At 38.9% G+C, this 23,349-nt stretch overlaps 1 protein-coding gene across 1 annotated transcript in view; it reads right to left on the minus strand.

The window, feature by feature from the left end:
* Nucleotides 1-23,349, minus strand: part of b4galt2 (beta-1,4-galactosyltransferase 2) — a 208,894-nt gene that overhangs the window by 157,431 nt on the left and 28,114 nt on the right. The window contains exon 2 of the mRNA XM_006792142.3: nucleotides 17,943-18,971. Coding sequence (XP_006792205.1) covers nucleotides 17,943-18,288 — 346 coding nt within the window. The 5' untranslated portion in view covers nucleotides 18,289-18,971. The remainder of the gene's footprint in view (nucleotides 1-17,942; nucleotides 18,972-23,349) is intronic.

Here is a 23,349-nt window from a genome sequence, read left to right on the forward strand (position 1 = left end):
TTGGTCTTTCTGTACCAAATTTTATCCCTTTAAATCAGAAAGTTATCGAGGCATTAAAAATACAAACATGTGGCATAAATGTCGGCACAACATTTCAAAGCAAATCTATGCATCAGTTCAAGAATTGGACCAAAGCAGTCAGCTCTCCACCAGATGGGCCTTGTGATCCATCCAACTACTCTAGGTAAAAACCTTTTATTTATTTAACTTTTAGTCTGTTCATGTGTGAAAATGTTGTGCATGGAGCAAAAGAAATATACTTTAACAGTTCAATCATATGCCTGAGCATACAGTGAATCATCACCTACACAAATGATTTGATGCATACTGTAGCTGTTGGGTGACAACCAAGTGATGTCAAGTTTTTCTGAACCGAGTCATCGGCTGTTGTTAACAACAACAACAAATCAATCGTCTCCCACCACCGACTCAGCTTAATGAGAGCTTTTACAGATTTTGGGAGGTATTATCACATCCTGGCGGAAGAAGGGAAACAGAACAGACCTGTCTATAAAAGGAGAAAACAAATTAGTTGCACATCTAATTTAAACTCTAAACAGATTTTAGCACTGATGACTGGAAATTATTGCTTGAATTTTTCAGAGCTTCATAACTAATTGCTTACATGGCTCTTAGTTTCCTGGTGTTTGTCTTCATCTTGGATTAGTGGTCTAATTAATGAAGTCAAAATGGCCAGGATCAAGATCAACTCAAAAACCTCTTGTTATATTATCACCAACTTTGTATACTAATCAAGACAACTAAATGTCAGGTAATTTAGTTTTATAGTAATAAAATATACTCCTGTCAAACTGTGAGTCCTTGGATTCATGCAAATGTAGCATTGATGCATACACCTCATCAAAAAATGAACCGATAACAATTTTAAATGTATAAATAAACGGCTTTAAACTCACAGGACATTTTAAGAATCTCAAAAGCTAACCTTTCAGGTCTGTGCATCTGTGATTCACTCAAATCCAACATGTTCCTTGAATCTTTGCACTTTAGGATACACAGCCAGAGAAATCTGCAGGCACCCAAACATACACGCAGTTCTTTGTACTGTGGGATAGTCATTACTCAATGATGAAAGATTGGTCCCTTTATTATTCTCCGCAACCAATCAGAGAAGCAGTTTGCATTTAAAATCCCTATAATCGCTCCCTTCCATCCACTGTTAGTGGACACGCATATGCACAAGCACAAGTATTACAGCTGTGAACATAGTCCCACATTTACAAATGTTTAAAGGAGAACACTCAGGCATAGACTAAGGAAGACGTCTCACAATAGAACACATAACTCATTAGTAATGAGTTTTGTTGGCCTACATTTCTCTCACTAGAACCATTAATACTCAGTGGACTCAAAGGGAAACTATATTTTCACGAGAAATAATAGCTTCTACAATTTTCATAGTGAAGGTGTACAAGAAGGCTTTGTGTTTTAGGGTGGCCTTGAGAAAGAAAAATCAAAGGACAGACTAAAATAATGATAATAACAATAACAGCAGAGAAATAACAATGAAAACACACCAACAACTAAGACACGCATTAAAAAAAATGAAAACGAACACAAGGAAAATGTAAAAACACAAAAATCGGATTATCTATCTGATTGAATATACAAGAATATATTATCTTAGCCAGTTTCTTTATAAAAAACAAAAAAAGAAAGACCCATTACAATACACAGCAATACTTTTGGTTTCTGGTAAAAGTCTTTTTCCTCAGCTCCTATTTGCTATCTTATTTTTCTACTTCAAACCTTCATGAATTAAGAGCATCACATACTTGAATGTGACCATGAAAGTGCAACTGAAACAAAACCTGTTTGGCAAAAAAATAAACCTCTCATAAAAGTCCCAAGTCATTGACGATAGGCAAGCTCCAATGCTGAACACTTCAAGGGTCATGGTAAGGGTTGCTGAGGGCTCAGCATTGACAAATTCCTACTGAAAGTTGTACATAGAGAGGAAAAGGCATGAAATGATGACAGGTTGTTTGGAAATGTGGAGAAGAAGGTCTGATCAACAACTCACTCCAGCTTGACCTGCTGTAAACATCTTTAAGTCCACTAGACTATTTTGACTGATTCTGACTATTAGGCTCTTAAATTGCTCTTATGCAACTTAGATTCAAAAGACTCGCTTAGTGAGGTACTAGCCAGGAGGTGACCATGGCTAGTACCATGCAAAAGCCAAAGAAATTTGCCAACTTGTTCTGATGATGGACCAAACAACTGTTGACAAAGCAAAGTGGGCACATAACAAGTTAAACCAATCTTAGCTTTGCAGCAAGCCATTGAAAAACGTCCAGTGTAATCAAAGAATGATGTTGGCTCAAAATATAAAAGACAGATGCTTACACAACAAGAGTCTGCAATGACCATGAGCAATTAACTGTCAGCTACAAATAAAGTGAGCCAACCACAACAAAATGAAATCTAAGACCTGCTTGTTCTCTGTCGTGAATATTTTTGATTTCTGCTGACAAAAAGAAAAAACAAGGCTGTCATTTGTGGTTTGATTTCAGTATTCTGGAAGGACACCCAGTGGTATTATAGGTTTAAATACATGAGGAGTCTGTGTTCATTTTATACAGAAATTTGTAGTCGGAACCTCATTGATTTGACACAGAAATTCACACATTCCTCCACAAATAGTGACATAATTGCTGAAGGATTTAACAGAAAAATGGCACAGACTCTCAGCCACCTTAGTGTTACACAACCAGAATACCACCAGTGTGCCATCAATTAGGTCAAGTGCCCTATTGCAAAGAGAAAAATTACAGGTGAATTGCACTGGTTGGTAAAGACCGACTCAGATTGTTGGCACATGTAAATCTATCTGCGTTCATAAATTAGATGGCAACTATTTGCAAACCTTCGACAATCTGTCTGAGAGGGACTGCAGTCAGTGCAGGTCTAGCTGTGATTGTCTGGCTCCCATCAAGTGATCTGAACAACTGCTTTGGTTGCCCAGAGGTTGGAGGTTTTGCACATTTAACCTCTGGGTGACCAGAGGTTAACTATTTGCAATAGGTCTCTGAATGTTTCAAGAATTAATTAATTAAATTCTCCTAGTTGGAAGAAGGCTGCTATTTTTATTTTTTTAAAACATTATCTTTTGGGCATTCTTGCCTTTACTTTATAGGGCAGTGAAGATTATAGGGGTGAAAGAGCCAGGGCTCAAAGCCAGACCACTGCATTGAGCCTGGCATCCAATCAAAAGTCACCACCATCTATCAGCGGAAAACTGTTGTTCACCAAGTCTAAGTATGCAGGTGGTCTCCACGCTTAGATTTAGTTGACTAACATTTATTTTAAAAATTAGAAATGACATTTTCTGCAGTTTATTCATTGACTTCACGTAGACCCCAAACTGTCACTTCCACCCACCATCTGTTTTCTATTCTTTATGTTAAACGCTGTTATGTTTTATTTATTTGTTCCCTTAATAATTTGTTTTCTTCTGAAGGACCATATTCATATTACTTTTCGTTTCATCTTCTTTATTTATTATATTTTGCTGTTTTTGCAGAATTGTGAGTGATAGAAACAGTCCAACATCTGAGGGAGAAAAGCAAAATGAGGCAGGTGAGAAAGAAATAATTGAGTGAGATATTGAGAGAGAAGGTGAGCAGTGAGCTCGAGTGTGTTTGTGTGTTTGTGATTGTGTGTGACAGAGAATAACCGACCGTGTTTTACCAGATGACAGCAGTGTGGAGGCAGCGTGTTTTGTCATTTATCACTTGGAGAGCTTGCTTGTTAGAGCACACATACCTTAATAGTCATTCTGAACTGGGAGAACTGAGATGAGAGGAGGCATTTCATTACCACGCCAACACTACAAACACATGCAGCATACAGTATAATGTGAGAGCACAAAGACAGACGTACGGCGGTAACACAACGTTTAGTATAAACATACACAGACGCAAAACAGATCCGCCTGTTGACAAGCACACTATACTGAAAAATAATCTGCGGCTTTCTACTGCACAGTCGATTTTGTTTCTGCGCGTTTTTATTGGTGCCTTTTGCAGTTTGGTGTAAAATAATTTTAACAGTCATCTAATGTTTATCTTAGAGTGTTTGTTCTAGAAAATGTGATAAACTGTGAAACTGTGCAACTTTCTACAACCCAAACAAATATTACTATGGAGATCGTTTTCCTTGATATACTGTACGGTCTAAACAATTACATAATGCACATTTATTTTCTCCTCTGTAATTATTTGAATTCATTCTTTGAATTAATTCCTCCAATTTTATTTATAAAGCACATTTAAAAAGTTATGCATATAAAAAGTGGGTTACATTTTAAATTAAAAGACCCATGCCCATGTGCATTGATAAAATTATCCTAACAGATAACAAAAATACATATAAAAGCCTGAATTCCTACAAGTCTCACTCTGGGTTGAAAGACAAAGAATAAAAATTAGTTTTAAGGCATAGTTTACAAATGTGCAAAGTGGAAACCATGAGAAAAACAACTCATTCCACAGTTTAGAGGGTTATAGATGAGAAAGCTCACTCCCCCCTGTTCTTCAGTCTAGTCTTTGGAACACAGAGGTCAGCAGATCATAACCAAGATATGGTGTTGCCAACCCACCAAGGGATTTAACATCAGATTAGATTAAATCAGATTAAATATAAATACGATAAAGCTTATTTCTGAACCTACAGTCACTGGTCACAGCAGTGTAATGGAAATCAGTGTAAACCTCAGGTGTTACTTGTGCAGTCTCGAATCTCTCATCATAAAAGCATTTATTGTCCTTTAGCTATTTATCCCTGTCAATAGACACTTACCTGAAACCGGCAGTTCAAGCACGAGGTGACTAGTCCACCGGTGTAGTTCACTCGCTACACATCACATTTCCTGGTCTGATTCTTGCATGTAGGTAAAGCACCAATTGTGATTCTGCCCTCTGTTAATTAAACAGATCTTTGCAGGTGATGAGCGTGCTGAGACAGTCAAGCTCTCATTGTTACACCGTTCAAAGCAGGTGAGCCTCAGCTTGCATTTTACTGCATAAAAGCCCAAAAACTATCTCATGTTTTAAATCAGAAAAACAGGACAGAGACAGAAAAATAGGGAAGTCAAAAATAAATATGGAGTTAGACTGATGAAGAGACAGAACTGGATAGTGAAAATAAATTGTGCATCCACATGCGGATGAAACTCACACACGCAGCATAACGGTCCTGTGGAAAAAAAACATGAATGGCACAGAGGAACGGAAGCAGGGCCATTTTAATGAAGTTATGGCAGTCATTATGTTGTCAAGAGCCCTTTGCCTCCACGGCCATGGCTGCGTTAGCTTCCTGGCTGCGTGGGAGTGCATAGCAATATGTTTCTGAAGGGACCAGCCTTGTTTATTGGCTTGATTGAAACCACTGAGGAAAACAGGCAGTTTTCCTTTCTCACCCGACTGATGTTATTTCTTTCCCTAATGAACACAGCGATAGCCGAGGAAACACAAGACAACCTCGAGGTTGTTCTCTAATCGTATTTTCAGGTTTTAAAAGGTTCAACGGTTTAAGTAAACACAAAGTCGCACGAAAATGCGGTTGGCATTAACTACTCCCTGCCATATTTTGTCAATAAGAGGTAGCACAATGTAATTAGACTTGGCGACTGCAAATGAGTAAACACAGAAGAGTACAAATTTTAAGAGAATTCGAGGATAAGTATATTGAACTTTTTTTGCAGAGGTTGTTTTAAACTTTTACCATGAATTATTTAAAAAAAACCCACTAAGGTTCCTCAGTGTGGTGTTAATGATCAAAGCTTAACACCTGGTTTGGTGGAACATAAATTCCAGTGAATTTTCCAGTTCAATTTAATAATAATAATAATGATGGATTGGATTTATATAGTGCTTTTCAAAGCACCCAAAGCACTGTACAATGCCACTATTCATTCACTCTCACATTATCACAGAGGCAAGTTATGGTTGTAGCCACAGCTGCCCTGGGGCAGACTGACAGAAGCGAGGCTGCCATATCGTGCCATCGGCCCCTCTGGCCAACACCAGTAGGCGGTAGGGTAAAGTGTCTTGCCCAAGGACACAATGACCAGGACAGAGAGCCCGGGGATCGAACTGGCGACCTTCCAGTTACAGATACGCTTCCCAACCCGCTGAGCCACGGTCGCCCCACACCTGTTGCACTCTGGTGCAGATCAGACACACTAACAACTTTTTTTTTTACAGCCTATTTCATTTTTTTTTATAAACTCCACTGAGGGCTATAATAGCTTAATTAGTAGACACTAAACTCTGTATTATGATGACTGGAATTGCTTCTCTGTAACACAGTGTCTTATTTTCAGACGTTAATGATGATGATGATGATGATGTTTCTTTGTGCTGATTTTCCAGCTTTGAGTCAGTCAAGTTTGAGCGAAGGTCTTTGGAAACCCTCACCTTTGTTTGTCTGCCTGATAGTTCACTGCAGGCTACAGAGAAACAAACAAAATTAATTTCCCTATCAGAATCTCTTGCTGTATAAAAGTTCAACAAACCATCCAAAAGCAACAAATCATGTGATTCAAGAAAAATACAATAAAAATTCAATAAAATTCTGCAGCTTTTTAAAACCACCTAATGAAAGCAGGTGGTGCACGGGCTTCTGTGCAACCTTATAGATCTAATGCTGATGGAACAGATCAGAGAAAAAAAAAAAAGAAAACCCAACAACCACAAGAAACAGTCTTAACCTCGAGGCAACTCTTGCTAGTGTTACAAAAATAAATCTAGAAGTGTTCAGTGTAGCAACGTCATAACATTATCAATCCTTTAATAAGGGAAAATGACACAGGGAAAAGCAGAGGAACACCACATGGCTGTTAACTATAACATTTTAAAGCTTTTTTTTTTCTTTTTTTTTTGCCTGTCCCATTTGGTTCTTCAGATATGGTCCCAGTTCTTCCAACAAGAGCTTAAACTGCTCAACTGACATTTTAAAATATGCACAAAAGCAATCATGATACACCTTCAACTCCTGGATCAAACTATAAAATTCACCCTGTTGTTGCTTTCTCTTACGAATGGTTTATTAAAATCGGACACCAGTTCATCATTGCTTGATGTAAACTCCATTTCTTTCACAGTGCATTATACGAGGACAATTTTTTGCAAAAACACACCTCAATTGGTGTACACGTCAAGCTCAAGTTTGGAAAATTCAGGATAATGTGTCGGTTTTACCCAATGCTTTTGGTCTCTAACGGCCTTACGTCTGAAATTGAACAGACATTAAGGAATGATTGTGTACTGCTTGCAGGTCAAATCCAGTCAAGAAAGGGAAAAAGTTGGACTGGTAACCTCTAATCAAAAAACAAAATCAGCACAGATATCAGTATCTACAGAATCCTAATCATCCCATGACTTCACTGCAACGTCATCCCCACAAACACTGCACATTGGTTTTATTTAAGAAAAAAACAAAATCTTCTAAAGTGTCACATTCACCATCTACACTTCTTTTCTGTGTAGTCTCCGTGACTCATCCAAACATGCTTTGGGCATGATGTTACAGTCACCTTAACATAAACATGTGAACAGCCAAGAACGACCAATCAGAAGGAACTTTGAGTCTATTATTTCCTCTTCCTTTTAATCCAAAGGATGATGACGTATGGAGAATTATTCATTTCATGGGTTCTTTCATATCTTTTATTTGCCTCAGAGGTCAGATCAAGTTGTCTAGTATAAAAGAATTTTGTCTCCCTGCAAGGTTACTTAAAAACATAATGTTTGTTTCCAGAGCTCCACTGACTGTGCTAACACATTGTTCTAAACCTAAGCATTTCTATTTAAACCCTCCATTAAAAATGTAGGAGAAAGGTAATAAAACATGCTGTGCTACAAACCCACTGTTCACTGAGCAGCAGGAAGGTAAGGGCATAAGGACCTTTCTGGATTCAAGCCTGGCCTTAAAAAAAATGAGGGAGGGTGAAAAATTATTCAAGCTTGCCTGATGGGCTTTCCCCACAGTGGACATATATAAGTCAAAGTTACAAGGGACATGTCACTCTGTTGAAATTACTCTCTGGCTATGAATAAAATAAGCATTTGTGGTTCAGAAGTGGGAAAGGGGGTCTGCATAATGTACAAATGTATTTGTTTCTGCAAACAGTTCAAGCTTGTCAGTTATTTTAAATATGCTTGATCTTGCATTTTTGCATGTTCAAGCTTATACAATAGTGCTTATAAGGTTCTATCTATATTTTATATCTTTTTTATTTCATGCATACAAACACATGTAAGCATTCTCCGCTGGATGTAACCAGCATTCGTCTAATCAGTGTTTCAAATTACATATACAATTCCACCTCATCTAAGCCATGTTCTCTGTAGAGTCTCTGTAGCTGTACTGCAGAGCAGAGTAAAGAGTCTTGGGCATAGTGGGCTGTTGACCTCAGTGTGATATAGTTGGCCAGTGGAAGGAATACTTCAAGGATCTCCTGAATCTCTCTAACATGTCTTCTGTAGAGGGAGCAGACACTGGGTACAAAGGTGGTGGCATTCCTATGACCACAGCAGAGGTCTGATGTGGGTTAACCCTATCTCTAACTTTTTTTTCCCCACAAATTAATATAGTGTCTCAATGTTTAACTGTTAGTGTTTGGGTTGATGCTCAAGAATTTGAATGGAAAAATCTTCAATTTCTGCATTTTTCTGTCATTAGCAGATCTAGTGATCCAGCCTTTTGGTGTACAGATCACATCTCACCATTCAAAACGAATCAGTATGAATATAATAGGCAATAACGTGTTCTTTCCTGAGGCTGTTTAATAATTGTTATTTACAAAGCAAATGGAAAACATTTTACATTTATTTCATTTTGATGGGGTAAATTGAGCAAAGAACTTCAGAGGGTTATATGCACTAACTATCCTCTCCCCAGCCTCTCCTCCAAATCATCCAGACACCAAGGCATTCCCAAGTCAGCTGGGAATCTCTCCAGTGTGTCCTGGGTCTGTCCCAGAGCCTCCTCTCCGTAGGATATGCCCAAACCTCTTCAGCTATGACACATCAAAGAATCATCCCATTCAGATGCAGAATATATAAAGACAAGGTCTCAGTTAGATGATCCTTGTCCCAGCCTTCAAAAATGTCCTGCTTAGTTGACAGCAACTAAATGAATCAAATGCAACCGTCCTAGGATTTCTGCTTATATTTAGCACTTTTACATTAGTCTTTGTACATTAAGTAGCTCAGTGATTCACAGCTTTTTTTTGCACTAACTTGCATATCAAATAGAGCAAGCCCCTGTACTTGTAGACACTAAGACGAGGTAAATGAGCTAACCTACGTCCTCTCTTTCAGCTGCTCCCTTTAGCGGTTGCCACAGTAGACCACCTGCCTTAATCTCACACTATCCCTCTTCTATCACACCAACCCTCTGCATGTCTTCCTTCCCTACATCCATGACTCTTCGCTGGGGTCTTTCTCTTTTCCGGCTGTCTGACAACATCCAGGACAAGGAACTATAAAAATGATTAACAAATGAATATATTTTCTCAATTTTTAAATAGATTTTTTAGTCATCTGACAAGTAAAAACTGAAAAAAGTGGCGTAAGCATGGAGGGTGTTAGAAAGTGAGACGCAATAGCATGACAGATGCGGAAACTACAACGTAGAGAAACACAAAGCATTTAAAGAAGAAAGAACAGGTTTTTTGACAACATAATGCATAAATAAGAACAAAAACAAGCATTAAAACTTAATGACGTAACCTAAACCATTAAAATAGAACAAAAATGAGGAGAAACTAAGAAAACTGTGGAAGAAAAATGAAAGAACTATTAATTACATCCACATACACTGATTAAACGTAGCAAGTATTGGTACCAATGTCCTTGATCCAGCCTCTTAATGGTCTGACCAATATCCAGAAACCCGTTGCTAGGCAATACCCCTACAATTCTGGTATGCCATTCAATACTAAATCACCTACCTCCAGGAAGACAGTGTATTTGTACGTTTATGATGCTAACAGTGCAGATTTTAGTGACTTTAGTATTTATGTCTTGGTGGACAACTGCAACTCAGGTGCATCCCGTTTTGGATCAACTGCAGTTTTGCACAATGCAGAAGTAGATGGCTAATTCCTGCTAATTACATTTGATTGAAAAAACCCAACGGAGCATCCAATTAAAACAAGGCCTGGGAAATAGCTTTTAACCTCCCACTGAGCTCCAAGTGCATGTGTGTGTGGTCTGGGTGTGTGCTCAAGCATCCTCATGTCTTGTACATGGGACATCATGAGTAATAGCAGGAATAAATGCAGGGACGTGAGGAGAATTCACATACATGGACTTGTCTGAACTTAACTTGTGCACAGAGAAAAATGCATACGGAATTTAAAACCCACAAATCAAAACTAAAAACGTGACAGTGCATATCAATATGCAGCGAAAAGACACCTATTTTTAATGTGAGGCTAGTCTGTCATCAAATAATCAAGAAGAAGCAGCAGAAAAAGATCAGTGGCGAAACTGAGATAAATAAGAAGAAAAGAGCATTTAAAAGCAGTAAAAATAGAAAACTAACTACGGCACAAGACCATAAAGCTATCTTAAATATAAATAAAAATATTAATTAATTATTAAATGTTGTTATTATAAAAAAAAAATCATAATTACAAATTTTAAAAATGCATTTAGTGTAAATACATTCAGCCTCATTTACACAACCATCACTTACATACAGCCAAATGTATGCCTCCAAGTTTCAGGTTAACTCCTACTAATCTGTCAGATGTCATTTTTCAGACTATTGAAATTCTAGCCAATTACCAGAGACTTTAGGATTTAGTCACCTGTAACACGTATAGTGAGATAGTGTCACTTTAATATCCTGACGGCAACACGAAGTGTGCATAACATGAAATTATCACATTGCATAGTTACTAGGGGTGCAACGATACAACAAAATTCACGGTTCGGTTCGGTTCGATACTTTGGTGTCACGGTTCGATATTTTTTCGATACAAAAAAAATGTTCATGCCTTTTTATTAATTTGTCATTTATTAAATTTTCACGGCACATTCTGCACCACATCTCTGTGCGTTCATCATTTGTTTGAAGCCAGCTCACCTCCTGCAACCACTTTTCCGAGAATACGTGCTTCTTTTGTGGTTCGGACTCCTTCTGACATTTCTTTGGAGGTGGAGGAACATCACAGTAATTGCTTAAAGGAGCTTCTTCGACATCTTTAAGACTTCTAAACAAATGTCTGTCCTCTTCCTTAAAATCTTATGTACGCAAACACGCGTTGCAACTTCTTATCTTGTGCGGGTTTTTATTTTGACAGCGAATGCGCACCTGCGGACCACTTATGTGCAGCCCTGGTTATTTAGCTCGTCATATTGCAGCCACAGAAATTCTTTTGTCCATGAAACCATAAAGCTGCACTTTCTTTTTGCCTTATAGTCTGATTTGTCATAACCTTTCCGTTTTGTCACTTCTTCACCCTGACCTGTCTTATTTGGCTCAGCAGAACTAAAATATATATCCTGCTGCTTTTACACACGCACTAACATAACGCTCAGCGATTCTCTGCGCGATCAACCTCTCACATGTTTAAGCTGCAGGAGATTTCACTTGTCATGTTTGCATAGTAAGCTAACGATTGATAAGACGATGTCAGAGGAATTGGTGCGCAAATTATCATCACTCACCAATCAGTGCTGTCGCTTTCTATACACAGTTCACGCGATTGCAAAGTGAAAGCAAAAAACAAGCGCAAATTCAAACGCGATTTCAGTATGTCACATATTGACAGTGGCCGATGCCAATGACATAATTACCCAGCTACATTTCCGAAAGAATGCAAAAGCATTGACATATAGTTTTCCTTCCTATGATAGGCCGACGGGCAGGGCAGAGATAGATTTTGGTAGCCCGACTGGAAAAAAGCCCCAGGACGTCGGGCTAGCGATTTTGCGAGCCCTGTATCTGACTGAGGAATCACTCATCTTTGGAAAAGAGAGTTTATTATGGAGAAATGTCTCTTTCCAAAATAAAAGCTATACTATACGCTTCTTCTGGGCTATATTCTCAGCAGCATATTAAACATATCAGGTCCCCATAAGGAGAATCATGTGCTAACGGCTGTCTAAATGACTGGGGTAAAGTTTGTAGCATGCGTGCTTGTTTTTGTCTGCTTCCACTTGTCTTTGCACTAGGATGATGTCAGAGTAAATGTGCAGTCATATTGGTTGTGTTCCCACTAGTGCTGTCAGCGTTAATCTGAAATGACGTTAAGGTCACAACACGGCAAATCTCCGTTAACGAGCTACCGCGGATCGCCTCATGAGTGGGGCTGGAAGACGTCAACACATTAACGAGCTAACTGCGCTAACACACTAGTTCCCACCAATTAAGCATTGCTGGCACATCCAACATACTGTTTTACTTTTGTCCATGACGTGCTTACCTTCAGGGTCATACGTCACATGAAAACCAAAATAGTTCCAAACGCCAGATCTGAATGAGGGTGGGGGAGGTTCAATTTGCCATGTTGCAACGAGCTTAACTTCTGTCTAGCTAGCTTGCCCTGCGCTCAGTGAATCTGTGTTCGACTACTCCGCCTAGGCTGCACTGTCGAGCGCAGATCCACTGAGCGCTCAACACAGACAGCATCGTCAGAAGGAAAGTTGATAAAATAAATTAAAAATGTTGTATCGTTCGATACATATGCGTACCGAACCGAAAGCACTGTATCGAACGGTTCGATATCGATACGAGTATCGTTGCACCCCTAATAGTTACCACATAGCAACAGGCTCAAATAACAGACCAGGCATCAGTGGACCAAGTAGCGTACATGTTGTATACATAAAACCTGACTGACTTGTTTTTTTGTGCCAAATCACACTCAGTTACTTACACTCAGGTACTCGCACTCAAAACCAAAAACATTGCATGTGAACTAAAAAACAGTGTTTGTGATTTTCATATTATATCCACATATTTTTTCTTCCTTTTTACAGAGAAATTGCATTTAAGTGACAAACATGAACTCCTTAATCTGTATTTTTTTAATATCTATATAAGAATTTTCATAAGGAACTGGTGGTTTGCAAATTCACAAGCCAGCTAACACTAATAAACACGAACACACGGCCACAAACAGAAACGCACACATTCAGGATATAAACTGTGGATGCTAGCCACTCATACAGGAAGCACCTGTCAGCTGGTGTTGTGGGACAGCCAAGGACTTGCTTGTTTGTTTCTCCCCCCTTTTCACTCACTTTCTATGTGAGTTTGTGTGTGTGTGTAGTGTGTGTGTTTGTGTATACCACTGTCCAACATCTCCCTTTCTCGCTCTACACCCCCTCACCTCTCCACCTGCTGTTCCTTCCTTCAGTCCGTTCCCGCCTCTCTTTCTGTCGTACTTCATACAAACCATCATACCGCCATCAGAGATCACTCTCACGCTTTCTGTGCACCTGTGACTGAAAAACAGACTCGCTCAGTCTTTCTATGTCTTCCTGCTCATTACAGCCCCAAGGCAGCCACTTCATCACTGAGAAAAGGCAGAGATAAGCTACAAGAGTACACCTGTGCCTGGTATGAATGCCAAATCCAGTGTCAGTGACAGCCAATTCCAGGCCAAATAATGGAATCAGCAAACCTCAGCTTCAGACAAATCAGCCTGACAGCTTTATCTCTCACTCCCAATTTCAAAGCACGTTACCAACCTCATTATCAAATGAGAAAAGCAATCAGTGAAAAAAAGAGAAAGATGTTCACTCCCCTACCCCCCACTGTTCACGAGGGATTACGTTTACTAAGCTCATTTACAAATGGAACAGGTGGGAAAGAAAAAGAGACATGTTTTTTTATTTCAGAAGATGTTTTGAGGGGTTTTTTTAACAAAAGAAATATAAATATACAATGTTGTATATTAACCTCATATATATTTATATTTGTTGACTATATGTGCCAAAGAATACAGGATTGTGTGGCTGCAGCAACTCAGGAGGACGAAATAATCCAAACTATCACCTCAGATGTTTCCTGGAAGAAAAGGCTGCAGTCCGGCACTACTTGCAAGTGACATAATTCCCTAATTAAACTTCTCTATACATTTAGTCATTGTTCAATGTTAATTTTTTGTGTTGTGACTGTGCAGAGTCTAAAACTGTCAATGCTTAACTCGCAATTATAATAAATATACGCCTGATAAAAACATACATCGATTACAAACAGAATTAAAAATAAAGAGTTTGCATAAAGTAAAATCAACTGTTTCCATTCAAAGTTTAGAGCAAAAAGTAAACTTTTTTTTTACCTTTCTCTGAACTGCAGGCTTAACTTAAACCACATGAAAGACAGCAAGTTTAAAAGAGTAATATCAAATAACACATTTTCATTTCAAGGTAAATATTTAAAAAGTCCACCTACTCCTTCTCCCCCACTGAACTATGAAGAAAAAAGATTCTCAACTTAAAAACTGCTGGAAAAGTCTGTTCTTACTGTATGAACAGAGTGCTGCAAAAAAAGGGTTGACCCACTTCCTGATTTCTCTTTTTTGAATATTTGTCACAGTGATGTATTTCAGATCATAGGTTTATTTAAAGCTTATATTTAAACTTAAAATGTGGTTGATTTCAATTAAATGTAATTTATAAAGCATCAAATCCCAACAACAGTTGCCTCAAGGCCCTTTATATTGTAAGGTAAAGACCCAACAATAATACAGAGAATGATAGAGGATAGAGGCTGACGATCAGAAACAAGTGTAACAAATATGCAAAGAAAGAAAAGAAACCACAAAAAAAACAATAAAAGTTTTCTTTCTGATGATGATTTTAAAGAAATGTTGCAGTATCAAACTGGATAGTGAGGAACAAACATCCAACAACCGGCACAACAATTAGTCCTTCTTCTCTTTTTGAAAGGAAAGGGACTTTAAAGTAATGGTAAATGGCCTGTATTTGTATAGCGCTTTTATTAGTCCCTAAGGACCCCAAAGCGCTTTACACATCCAGTCATCCACCCATTCACACACACATTCACACACTGGTGATGGCAAGCTACATTGTAGCCAATGCCACCCTGGGGTGCACTGACAGAGGCGAGGCTGCCGGACACTGGCGCCACCGGGCCCTCTGACCACCACCAGTAGGCAACAGGTGAAGTGTCTTGCCCAAGGACACAACAACCGAGACTGTTTAAGCCGGGGCTCAAACTGGCAACCTTCCGATTACAAGGAGTTTTTGTTTTGACTCATTAGGATGAACTGAATGATGCTGAGATAAGCAGCACTCAGATCGTAGGTCAAGCCTACTTTAGCTAATGTGAAATAATGACAGTCGGAGTTCCTTCCTGAGCTCTATTTATCAGTAAGTATTCATGACAGAAAGGGTGTGTGTGTGTTTGCATGTGGGTGTGAAGTAAGTGTGTGACCACTATGTAATTATGGATTTAGTGAACCCCAGGCTTAGTGTGACTCTATCGACCTCAGATTTGTTGGGTGGATACATAATGATGATATGTGTGTGTAAGCAAGTGAAGGTGCCCTGTGTGCAGCTTGTTTTACATACATATCGAATATTTTCCACCTATTCCCAAAGTTATTCGTCTAAGCGTTACTGCCTCCGTGTGTGTGCATGTGTGTCTTAAAATCTTTTTGCTGACGATGGGAAGTCTTACAAAGTCCACACAGTTTACAGTCCCACGGTGCATTCACAGGGCAACCCGGCCAGTCTCCTAAAAAACATACTGGCTCTAAACTGAATTCACTGATATGCAAGTCAGAAGGTTGGGAACCAAGAAGCCGTCTTCCCATCAGACGATGTCTTCACTGATTTTCAGTTTTCTTTTTTTAACTTTTAAATTCTATTTTTTTTTTTTTTAGATGGATAATTCTGCAGTTACACTAGAGAAAACAGTGGTTTATGATCTCAACATGACAAAAATCACTGTAACCATGTTTTCAATGAAGGTCTCATGTTAGCTTTGAAATAACTGCTTTAAAAATGGAGAAAATGACTATGGCAGTCAGTCTGCTATCAGTTTGCATTTAAACGGCATCAAGGTAGCAATTAACTATGACAAATCAGCAAAAATTACAAGTCTGTGGCTGTAGCAAACCACTTGCTATGTACATACACAGAAATTCACATTTCATAGAGATTCAACTACAAAATGACATACAGATAGTTGGCAACCAGTCCAATCCTTTATCGCAGACGGACAGATCGCAGACAGGTTGTTCACATCGGTTCACACTGATTCAGATCAACTGCAAAGTGCTGGCAACCTGTCGATATTTATAGAAATACATTTGCAAACCTTAGACAACCTGTCTGAAAATAACTGCAGACAGTCCAACCAGTCACCAGACCACAGTTGTTATGTGACTGGTTACCTCCCACCACTTGTGCAATCAACTACAAGTACTTGCATTTAGTCTTTGACAGCAGAAACATTTAATGCAACCACCAGGCAAACAGTAATTTGTCCACGCAAGGAGCCCGCCCCTCTGTTTTAACTCTAATGTGACTGAGCCATAAGAAACCAAAGCAACTAACTAGGTTGAGTAAATCGGGTTAAAATAATGTTAAAATAGAGCCTTTCCTTTGTTTTTAAGTTTCAGGGTGATGAGCCAGCCCACATTCTTTTTCTAACACATTTATTTTTTGTTGCCTTACAAGAAACATTACTACTTTATATATTGTATTAACATTTTTATTAAGAACACTAAACAACTAAAAAAACGCAGGACTCTTTTAAAACTGTGCTGCTGTGTGTTTGTGTTTGTGTCGGCTCACGTGTCTCACTGCATGAATTAATAGCTCCACTGTGAGTCTATAAGGTTGAAATACCACATTGTAAATTGTTGACATTAAATCCATTTTATGTTGCAGGCTGACCCAGAAAAACAAAATTATGGTTACACTTGCTCTTTTGCTAATTGGAGATGCATTTATTTAGAGAATATAAAGTAGTACCTACACAGCTTTAAGCTCTGATCGAAGGCTCATCTAACTACATCTGCATCTAACGTTACTCTAATGAATGATGTGCAAATCCTCCTGGTTTAGTCATACAATTACTCGGTATACAGTACAAGCAAACTGGATGAAGAATAAATAAATAAACTACGTATTATCAGAAAAAGCTAAAGAAGTGTAAAAGCAGAAAATTAAACCTCAAGCTTGTGTACACCGTAACTTAGATCTGACTTGAGCTAAAATGAGTTATAATAGGAGCTGAAGAGTACAGTGTAAGCACAACAAAAGCTAGTCCACACATATTATATTAAAAGCAGGAGTTACAAGGGAAAAGCTTCTCTAGAAAATATGATCATGAAATCTTTGTTGTTCTCAGGCAAAAAATTCACATCTTCAAAAGATTCATTTTGCATTAAAAGTCAGATCAAACAGAGATGCACACAGACGTCTGCTTCACATCTGTTCGTGTCATCAATGTTTTCACAAGACATCCCCCTGATATATGCACAATCCTATCTATCTACAGTTAGCTTGCTGGCTACATGACAAAGACAGACCAGATAAAGTAGAATCGGCAGACTGCTGCATCAGATCCCATGGTTTCGCCTCCCAAGAGGAAGTGTCAAAGAAAAACACAACTACAGACAGGAATGTTTTAAATCTCACATTTTTGTTAAAGGCAACTGTGAAGGGTAGCTCCACCATATTTAAAGTCACCGCCAACAGCTTGACAATAAAGACAAAAAATCTACCTGTTTGTACATAATGCACATGTGAGGAGCGACTACACTGAACAATCAGAAAATCTGTGAAAACATATTAAGGGTGTGTGTGTGTGTGTGTGTGTGTTCTGGGGTGAAAACAACTCATTATGTTATTGTAACTACAAAAGAATTGGAAAAAAGCGAGGGAAATGTAGGAGAAGTCTGTGACATTATTACTCACCAAGGCCAGGCGGGCTTTCAGGACATGGTGGCAGTGGTTTGGGAGACGGTGTCTGAGTGTTCTCCGGCTGCACACTTGGCACCAGCTGCTCGCCTGTGGCCAGGTAGCTGGCTAATGTGGCATTGGGCCTGGAGAGGTTGTAATAGTAATAATGATGTCCGCTCCCTGCCCCGCTAACATTGCTCCTGGATCCGTTGCGGCCATTGTTAAAGCGACTGAAGAGGTCGAAGCGCTGCGAGTACACATCGAAGTACAGGATCATCATGATGAGGAAATGGAGCAGGCAGAGCAGCAGCACGCCTTTACAGATGCGCTCCAGAGTCCGGCCCAACATCAGCCGGGTCATGGCAGAGGAAGACGACTGTCCTGCAGCGGCCAGCCACGACAACGCTGACGTGGCCAGGTTAGGGGCATGCGCTCATCCCGACGGACATGTGGGTAAAATCAGGCTACTGTTAGATCTCTGATTAGGTTATTTCATACTCAACGATCTGACTTCAGCAGGGGTCATGGGATTACTGATGAGAAGGGGAAAGGTACACCATCACCTACGCCTGCTTTTCCCAAAATGTGATCAGCCAGCTTGTTTCTGGCGTGTCCTGAGATTCCCTGCATGACAAAAAGTACTAAATGCTATAGTTTCTATTCATCACAGCACTCCTCGAGCCTGCTGAAAAGCATGGATAGATCAATTTAAACTACAAAATAAGGTGGTTTTGTGAACATACTCATATGAAAACGTGGTAAAGGGTTTAGTTGGCCATCATCAAGTATCAAACTATGGCTGATGCCAGAATTAAAAGGCAGTCCACTTCAGTAGCTAGTGCTGCAAACCTCTAAATATGTGCCGATACCAGAGATGGCTCAGACGTTCATCAGTGTAAAGAAGAAACGTGTAAAGCGTCAGCTGACATGTCTGTTGGGTCGATCTCTTCTCACATGTCTGCTCACGGGTCCATCAGACTTTGTTGGATGGTGAACACGGTCCTTTTTAGTCTCGCAGCGTTAAATGTGGAAAGCCTCAGTGACCTGGAAGATAGAAGTTAGAGAAGAAAGAAATACTTTAGGATGAAGCCAAATCATCTTAAGTTCATTTTAATTACACTAATAAATCTTTTTTTTTCATTAAAATAATGGCTTTGTGCTGTTAAATAACATTAATATTTTGGCTTCTTATTTAAACAGGAACAGGTGAAGTGTTATTAATTGAAGCTGTGCATTTCGACTTTTTGTACCATTTGCTGCATAAAATCAAACTGGGCATCATCGATCTTCCGCTGGCATTTTCAGTATTCTGTGACCTTGTTCGTATTCGAAATGCCTGGTTTAATAGCAGTGAAATAAATTTAGGAGTTCTCTCTCATCAGAGAAAGAAGTACACATGGGGATTTGGCAAAAACAGAATCAACAATAAAAGCATCTACAGGCGCAAACAAACACCAAGCCTTGACTGGGGCGGTTCAGCCAAATTGACATGCCAAGTCAATTTTCCAGTCAAGTGATTTAAAAAGCATTTATGATAGAATGAGAAGGCAAGTGGGAATACACAATGCAATGAACATGTGAGCAAAAGGAGAGAGAGAGAGAGAGAAGGAGCACTTAGAGCATTCCCACAGGCCAATCGTACTGAAGGTTTATAGCTTTTCCAATCAATGAGAGAAAAGGAGGAGATGAGGTTGAAGATGATGATAAAAACCCTGAAAGGCACGAGACTTTCTGATGAAAAGAAAAAGAATTAGAGGGAAACACAGAGGCGGTAATAGATATCTGTATATGAATGCTCGTATTGTGAATGAACGTCAGCTCATAGTTTCTCTACAGGTTAAAAAGACAGACACACTAGACAATCAGAGGAGGTTTTGCATACCTCGAAAAATTATTCTTGCGAAAGCAAGACCATCTTTAAGTGAAGACGTCACTTAAAGAAACAGGAGGGTTTTATCTTTTTAATTATCCGTCCGGTGGGCCCGTTTTACAAGTGCTCTTTAAATGACTGTAACTATGTTAGCATCTGTGCTAAAGACAAAAAGGTTTTGTAAAGAAGAGAAGAGAAGCATTACTGTAGCACAAAGAATTCACAGCATACTGCTGTCTGGACACAGAAACAAAGCTCCAATTAGATTTTACCATGTGCACTTCACATTACCAACTCCTCAACCATTTTCAGAGCCAAAATTACAAAATAAGTCCAGGCGACCATATATGTCAGTTTTTAAAATCTAATCCAACATAACATATACACTCATGTACCACTTTGGTAGATAGACATTTTGAAAAATGAGAATAAAAAGAGAATATATCCAGTGAAAGTCAAAAAGTGCCTTGTGGATACAAGGGTTCAGGGAGAATGGCAAGACTGCTTTGAGCTGATAGGAAGCAAAGAATAACTCAAATAATTGTTACAACCGTGCAGGAGAACATCTCTGAACACACAACACATCAAACATTAAAGCAGATGGGCTGATGCTTAAATTTTGCACTGGCAATAGGGAGTCCAAACCAGTACTAGTGTTCCTAATAAAGTTTCCAGTAAGTTTCCAGCAAGTGTAGAAACCTGTGTAAAACTTACACGTGGTATTAAAGCAGTTCATTACTTACTCAGATGCATATTGGTTTAATCAGAACTTAAATCAGGCAATTTCATTCAAGGTGATTAACTGGTCATTGAAATGTCATGAAATGATTCTAATAAAAAATGACCACAGTGATTTCCAAAGGCACAAGATGGCTTTTGGAAATTCTCTTTCAGCTGAACAAAAACTCAGCATTTACTTAACATTGAATAATAAAAAAAAAAAACATCTAAAGTTCTCAGTTTGCAAATGAGTTGTCATTTTTTACAAGCAAAACTACCTGAATTATTAATTATCAGCATATCTGACTGAGTTTCTCTTGATTGAGCAACTAATCCTTTCAAGTCTAATGAGGCTTTCAGACAGGAAATGACAAAGGCACTGCTGTGCTCTGAAAGCCATTATTTCCAATGGCTTGCACTAAGCAGAGCACAGTGCAGCACTCAGTAATTTGTACAGTCAAACTTCAGCTGAGGTTGGAGCACTTCACGCTGTGACGAATGCACACATGGCTAGTAAAAAATCCATGCGGTGGCAGGCAGGGAAGGCAAAATGGTTTCTCTGAATGATGTGGCATGTGTATAAAGACCTTAAGAGGAAAACCCTTTCCTGGAAAAAGGCTTCAATCCAAAAAAGACATGCCAGGTGTGCACTCCAAAATGTTTATGTGTCCTTAAACAGTACTTTGATGACATGTAAAATAAAAACTTTTTTTTTTTTTTAACATAAGTACAAATTAAAATGTTACATTAAATGGAATCAAATGTAATATATTTGATTGGGAAGCTTATACCAAGTATATTTTACTGATTAAATATTTGGATAAATAAGCTTGATTTGATATATTTCAGTAACATTTTACTCAAATTATTGGTTCGTGTTTACGAGGGCCAAGAATCATTTTTAAGTGAGTATTTTAGCAGTTAGGTAGCTGTATGTTATTAACTCCACAGTTCCATAGGATATTTAGAGCTTTTGAATTAGGCAAAAGACCTACAATTTTTATACATACTGTTTTATTGTAGCATTGGCTAAACCCCACTATGTTTTAAAAACTATACCTAACTTGTTTTGTCCTTTGTGCCCCCTTAAATGGTCGGCTGAATTCAGCAGTAGGAATATAAAGCCATCCTGAGATTGGCTTTAAAACAGGATCTGGTTTTGTTGAGTTTTATTTTAGTTTGTATTCTTTTGAATTCTACTGTTTTCTCTTTCTATAAAATGGAAGAAAAAGAAAGATCTCTAACTTTCTACAAGAAAAACTTTTACAGCCAGAAAAATAACATTTTCAAATAATGACCTGTCCAACTGACAAAGTTTCCAGCCTTTGCGTACGATGCTGTACCATCTGCTTTACTCTGCAATCTGATGCTGACTTTTGAGGCAAAATGTAATAAATTTAAACACATGTTGAGTGACTGAGCTGATGGTCGTAGCCTGTCCAAAAAGCTGGCTGCCTTTTGTCTGTGGGCAGCAGTGTTAAAACTGCCAAGACCGAGCCTCGAGGGTGCGTGTTTGAATGATGTGTCTGCGAATGTGTGAGTGTGCGCAACTTGCCAGTTAATGAGATGGATTTCTGCTGACCGAAGGACCCGGACACTGCATGTCAGTCACACCATAATGCTTGTGCGAGCCAGGATTTATTTCCCAGTCGTGCTGCTCTTCAGTGGCTAAACAGGCCGACCAGTAATGTATCGGGGTAAATTTTTCAAACGTGCAGTCAGGCAGTCAGACAGATAATCAGTCAGACAGACTGAAGAGTTTTTGCCCCATTTTCTGCTTCAGCTGCAGAGCTCAGGGACAAAAAGGTTGCCACTGGTGTCGAGCGGGTATTAAAGTGTTTGAGAGTCAAGTGTAGCGCTACTGAAAATCATCAGCAGCAAAACAAAAGAAATAAATCGGGAGACAGGACCGAGATTCAGTTTTCCCTTGGACGACCGGCTGCACAGCATTTATCAAAGATCAATGTAGATAGCGTAAACATCACTGCTTTTGTTCTCTTGTGGGGTACAAAACAAAGTCCATGGGTGCTAAATCCATCTAGACATCGGCTTACTTATTTGCTAACATTTCGCTCAACTGACTTTTCTTTAAAGAAGTATAAGTTTGTTTTGAAAAAGGTCAGCAGAGCGAAACAAAAGAGGAAATGTCTGTCTTTCAGCGTCTTTTTACCGCTTGTCTCTCCCGCTCAGCCCTTTATTATCTCTCTCTCTCTGGGAACAGAGATTGTATAGATGGCAGACAAAGTGCTCACCTTCAATTTAATATGTAAATGTAAACTAGGGAGGAATACGATGACCTGGAATTAATTAATTACATCTCTAAAGCTCATAAATCTCAGAGTATGGAGATGCAGCAGGCAGAGAGAGAAGAGACAGATAAAGGTAAAGACATAGATCTTTTATGTAGTTTGTGTAGTTTATTCAAAGATCCCTGAAACTCCCTTTTTAACAGCAGCAATAAATTTCATAACAGTCCCTGATCATATCACGTCTGCTAAGGAACCCACAGAGAAATGCTGTTAAAATATCTGAAGTCGAATATAACTGCTTGTTTTCATCTCTGTTAAGTTTCAAGGCTGAGAAAGATACTGCAGATGAGAAGGAGGGGAATATGAAGATCACCAATTCTACTATAATGAAATCAAAGAGGGGATGGGCCACAGACAGTCAAAGAGATTGGAAATGAAAACAATGATTAGGACAGGTGAAAATGATAAATGACAACGTGATCGGTCAATGCACTTTCGTAGGCCAGTCAGGGATCCAGTGTTCTGCCTTGTGGCTTCTAGTTTCTCAGGTTTGGCCCAATGTGGCTAGTTTTTATTACAGTTT

This window comes from Neolamprologus brichardi, chromosome 18, assembly GCF_056152115.1.
Source record: "Neolamprologus brichardi isolate AB-2024 chromosome 18, ASM5615211v1, whole genome shotgun sequence".
In the NCBI taxonomy this organism is placed as follows: domain Eukaryota; kingdom Metazoa; phylum Chordata; class Actinopteri; order Cichliformes; family Cichlidae; genus Neolamprologus; species Neolamprologus brichardi.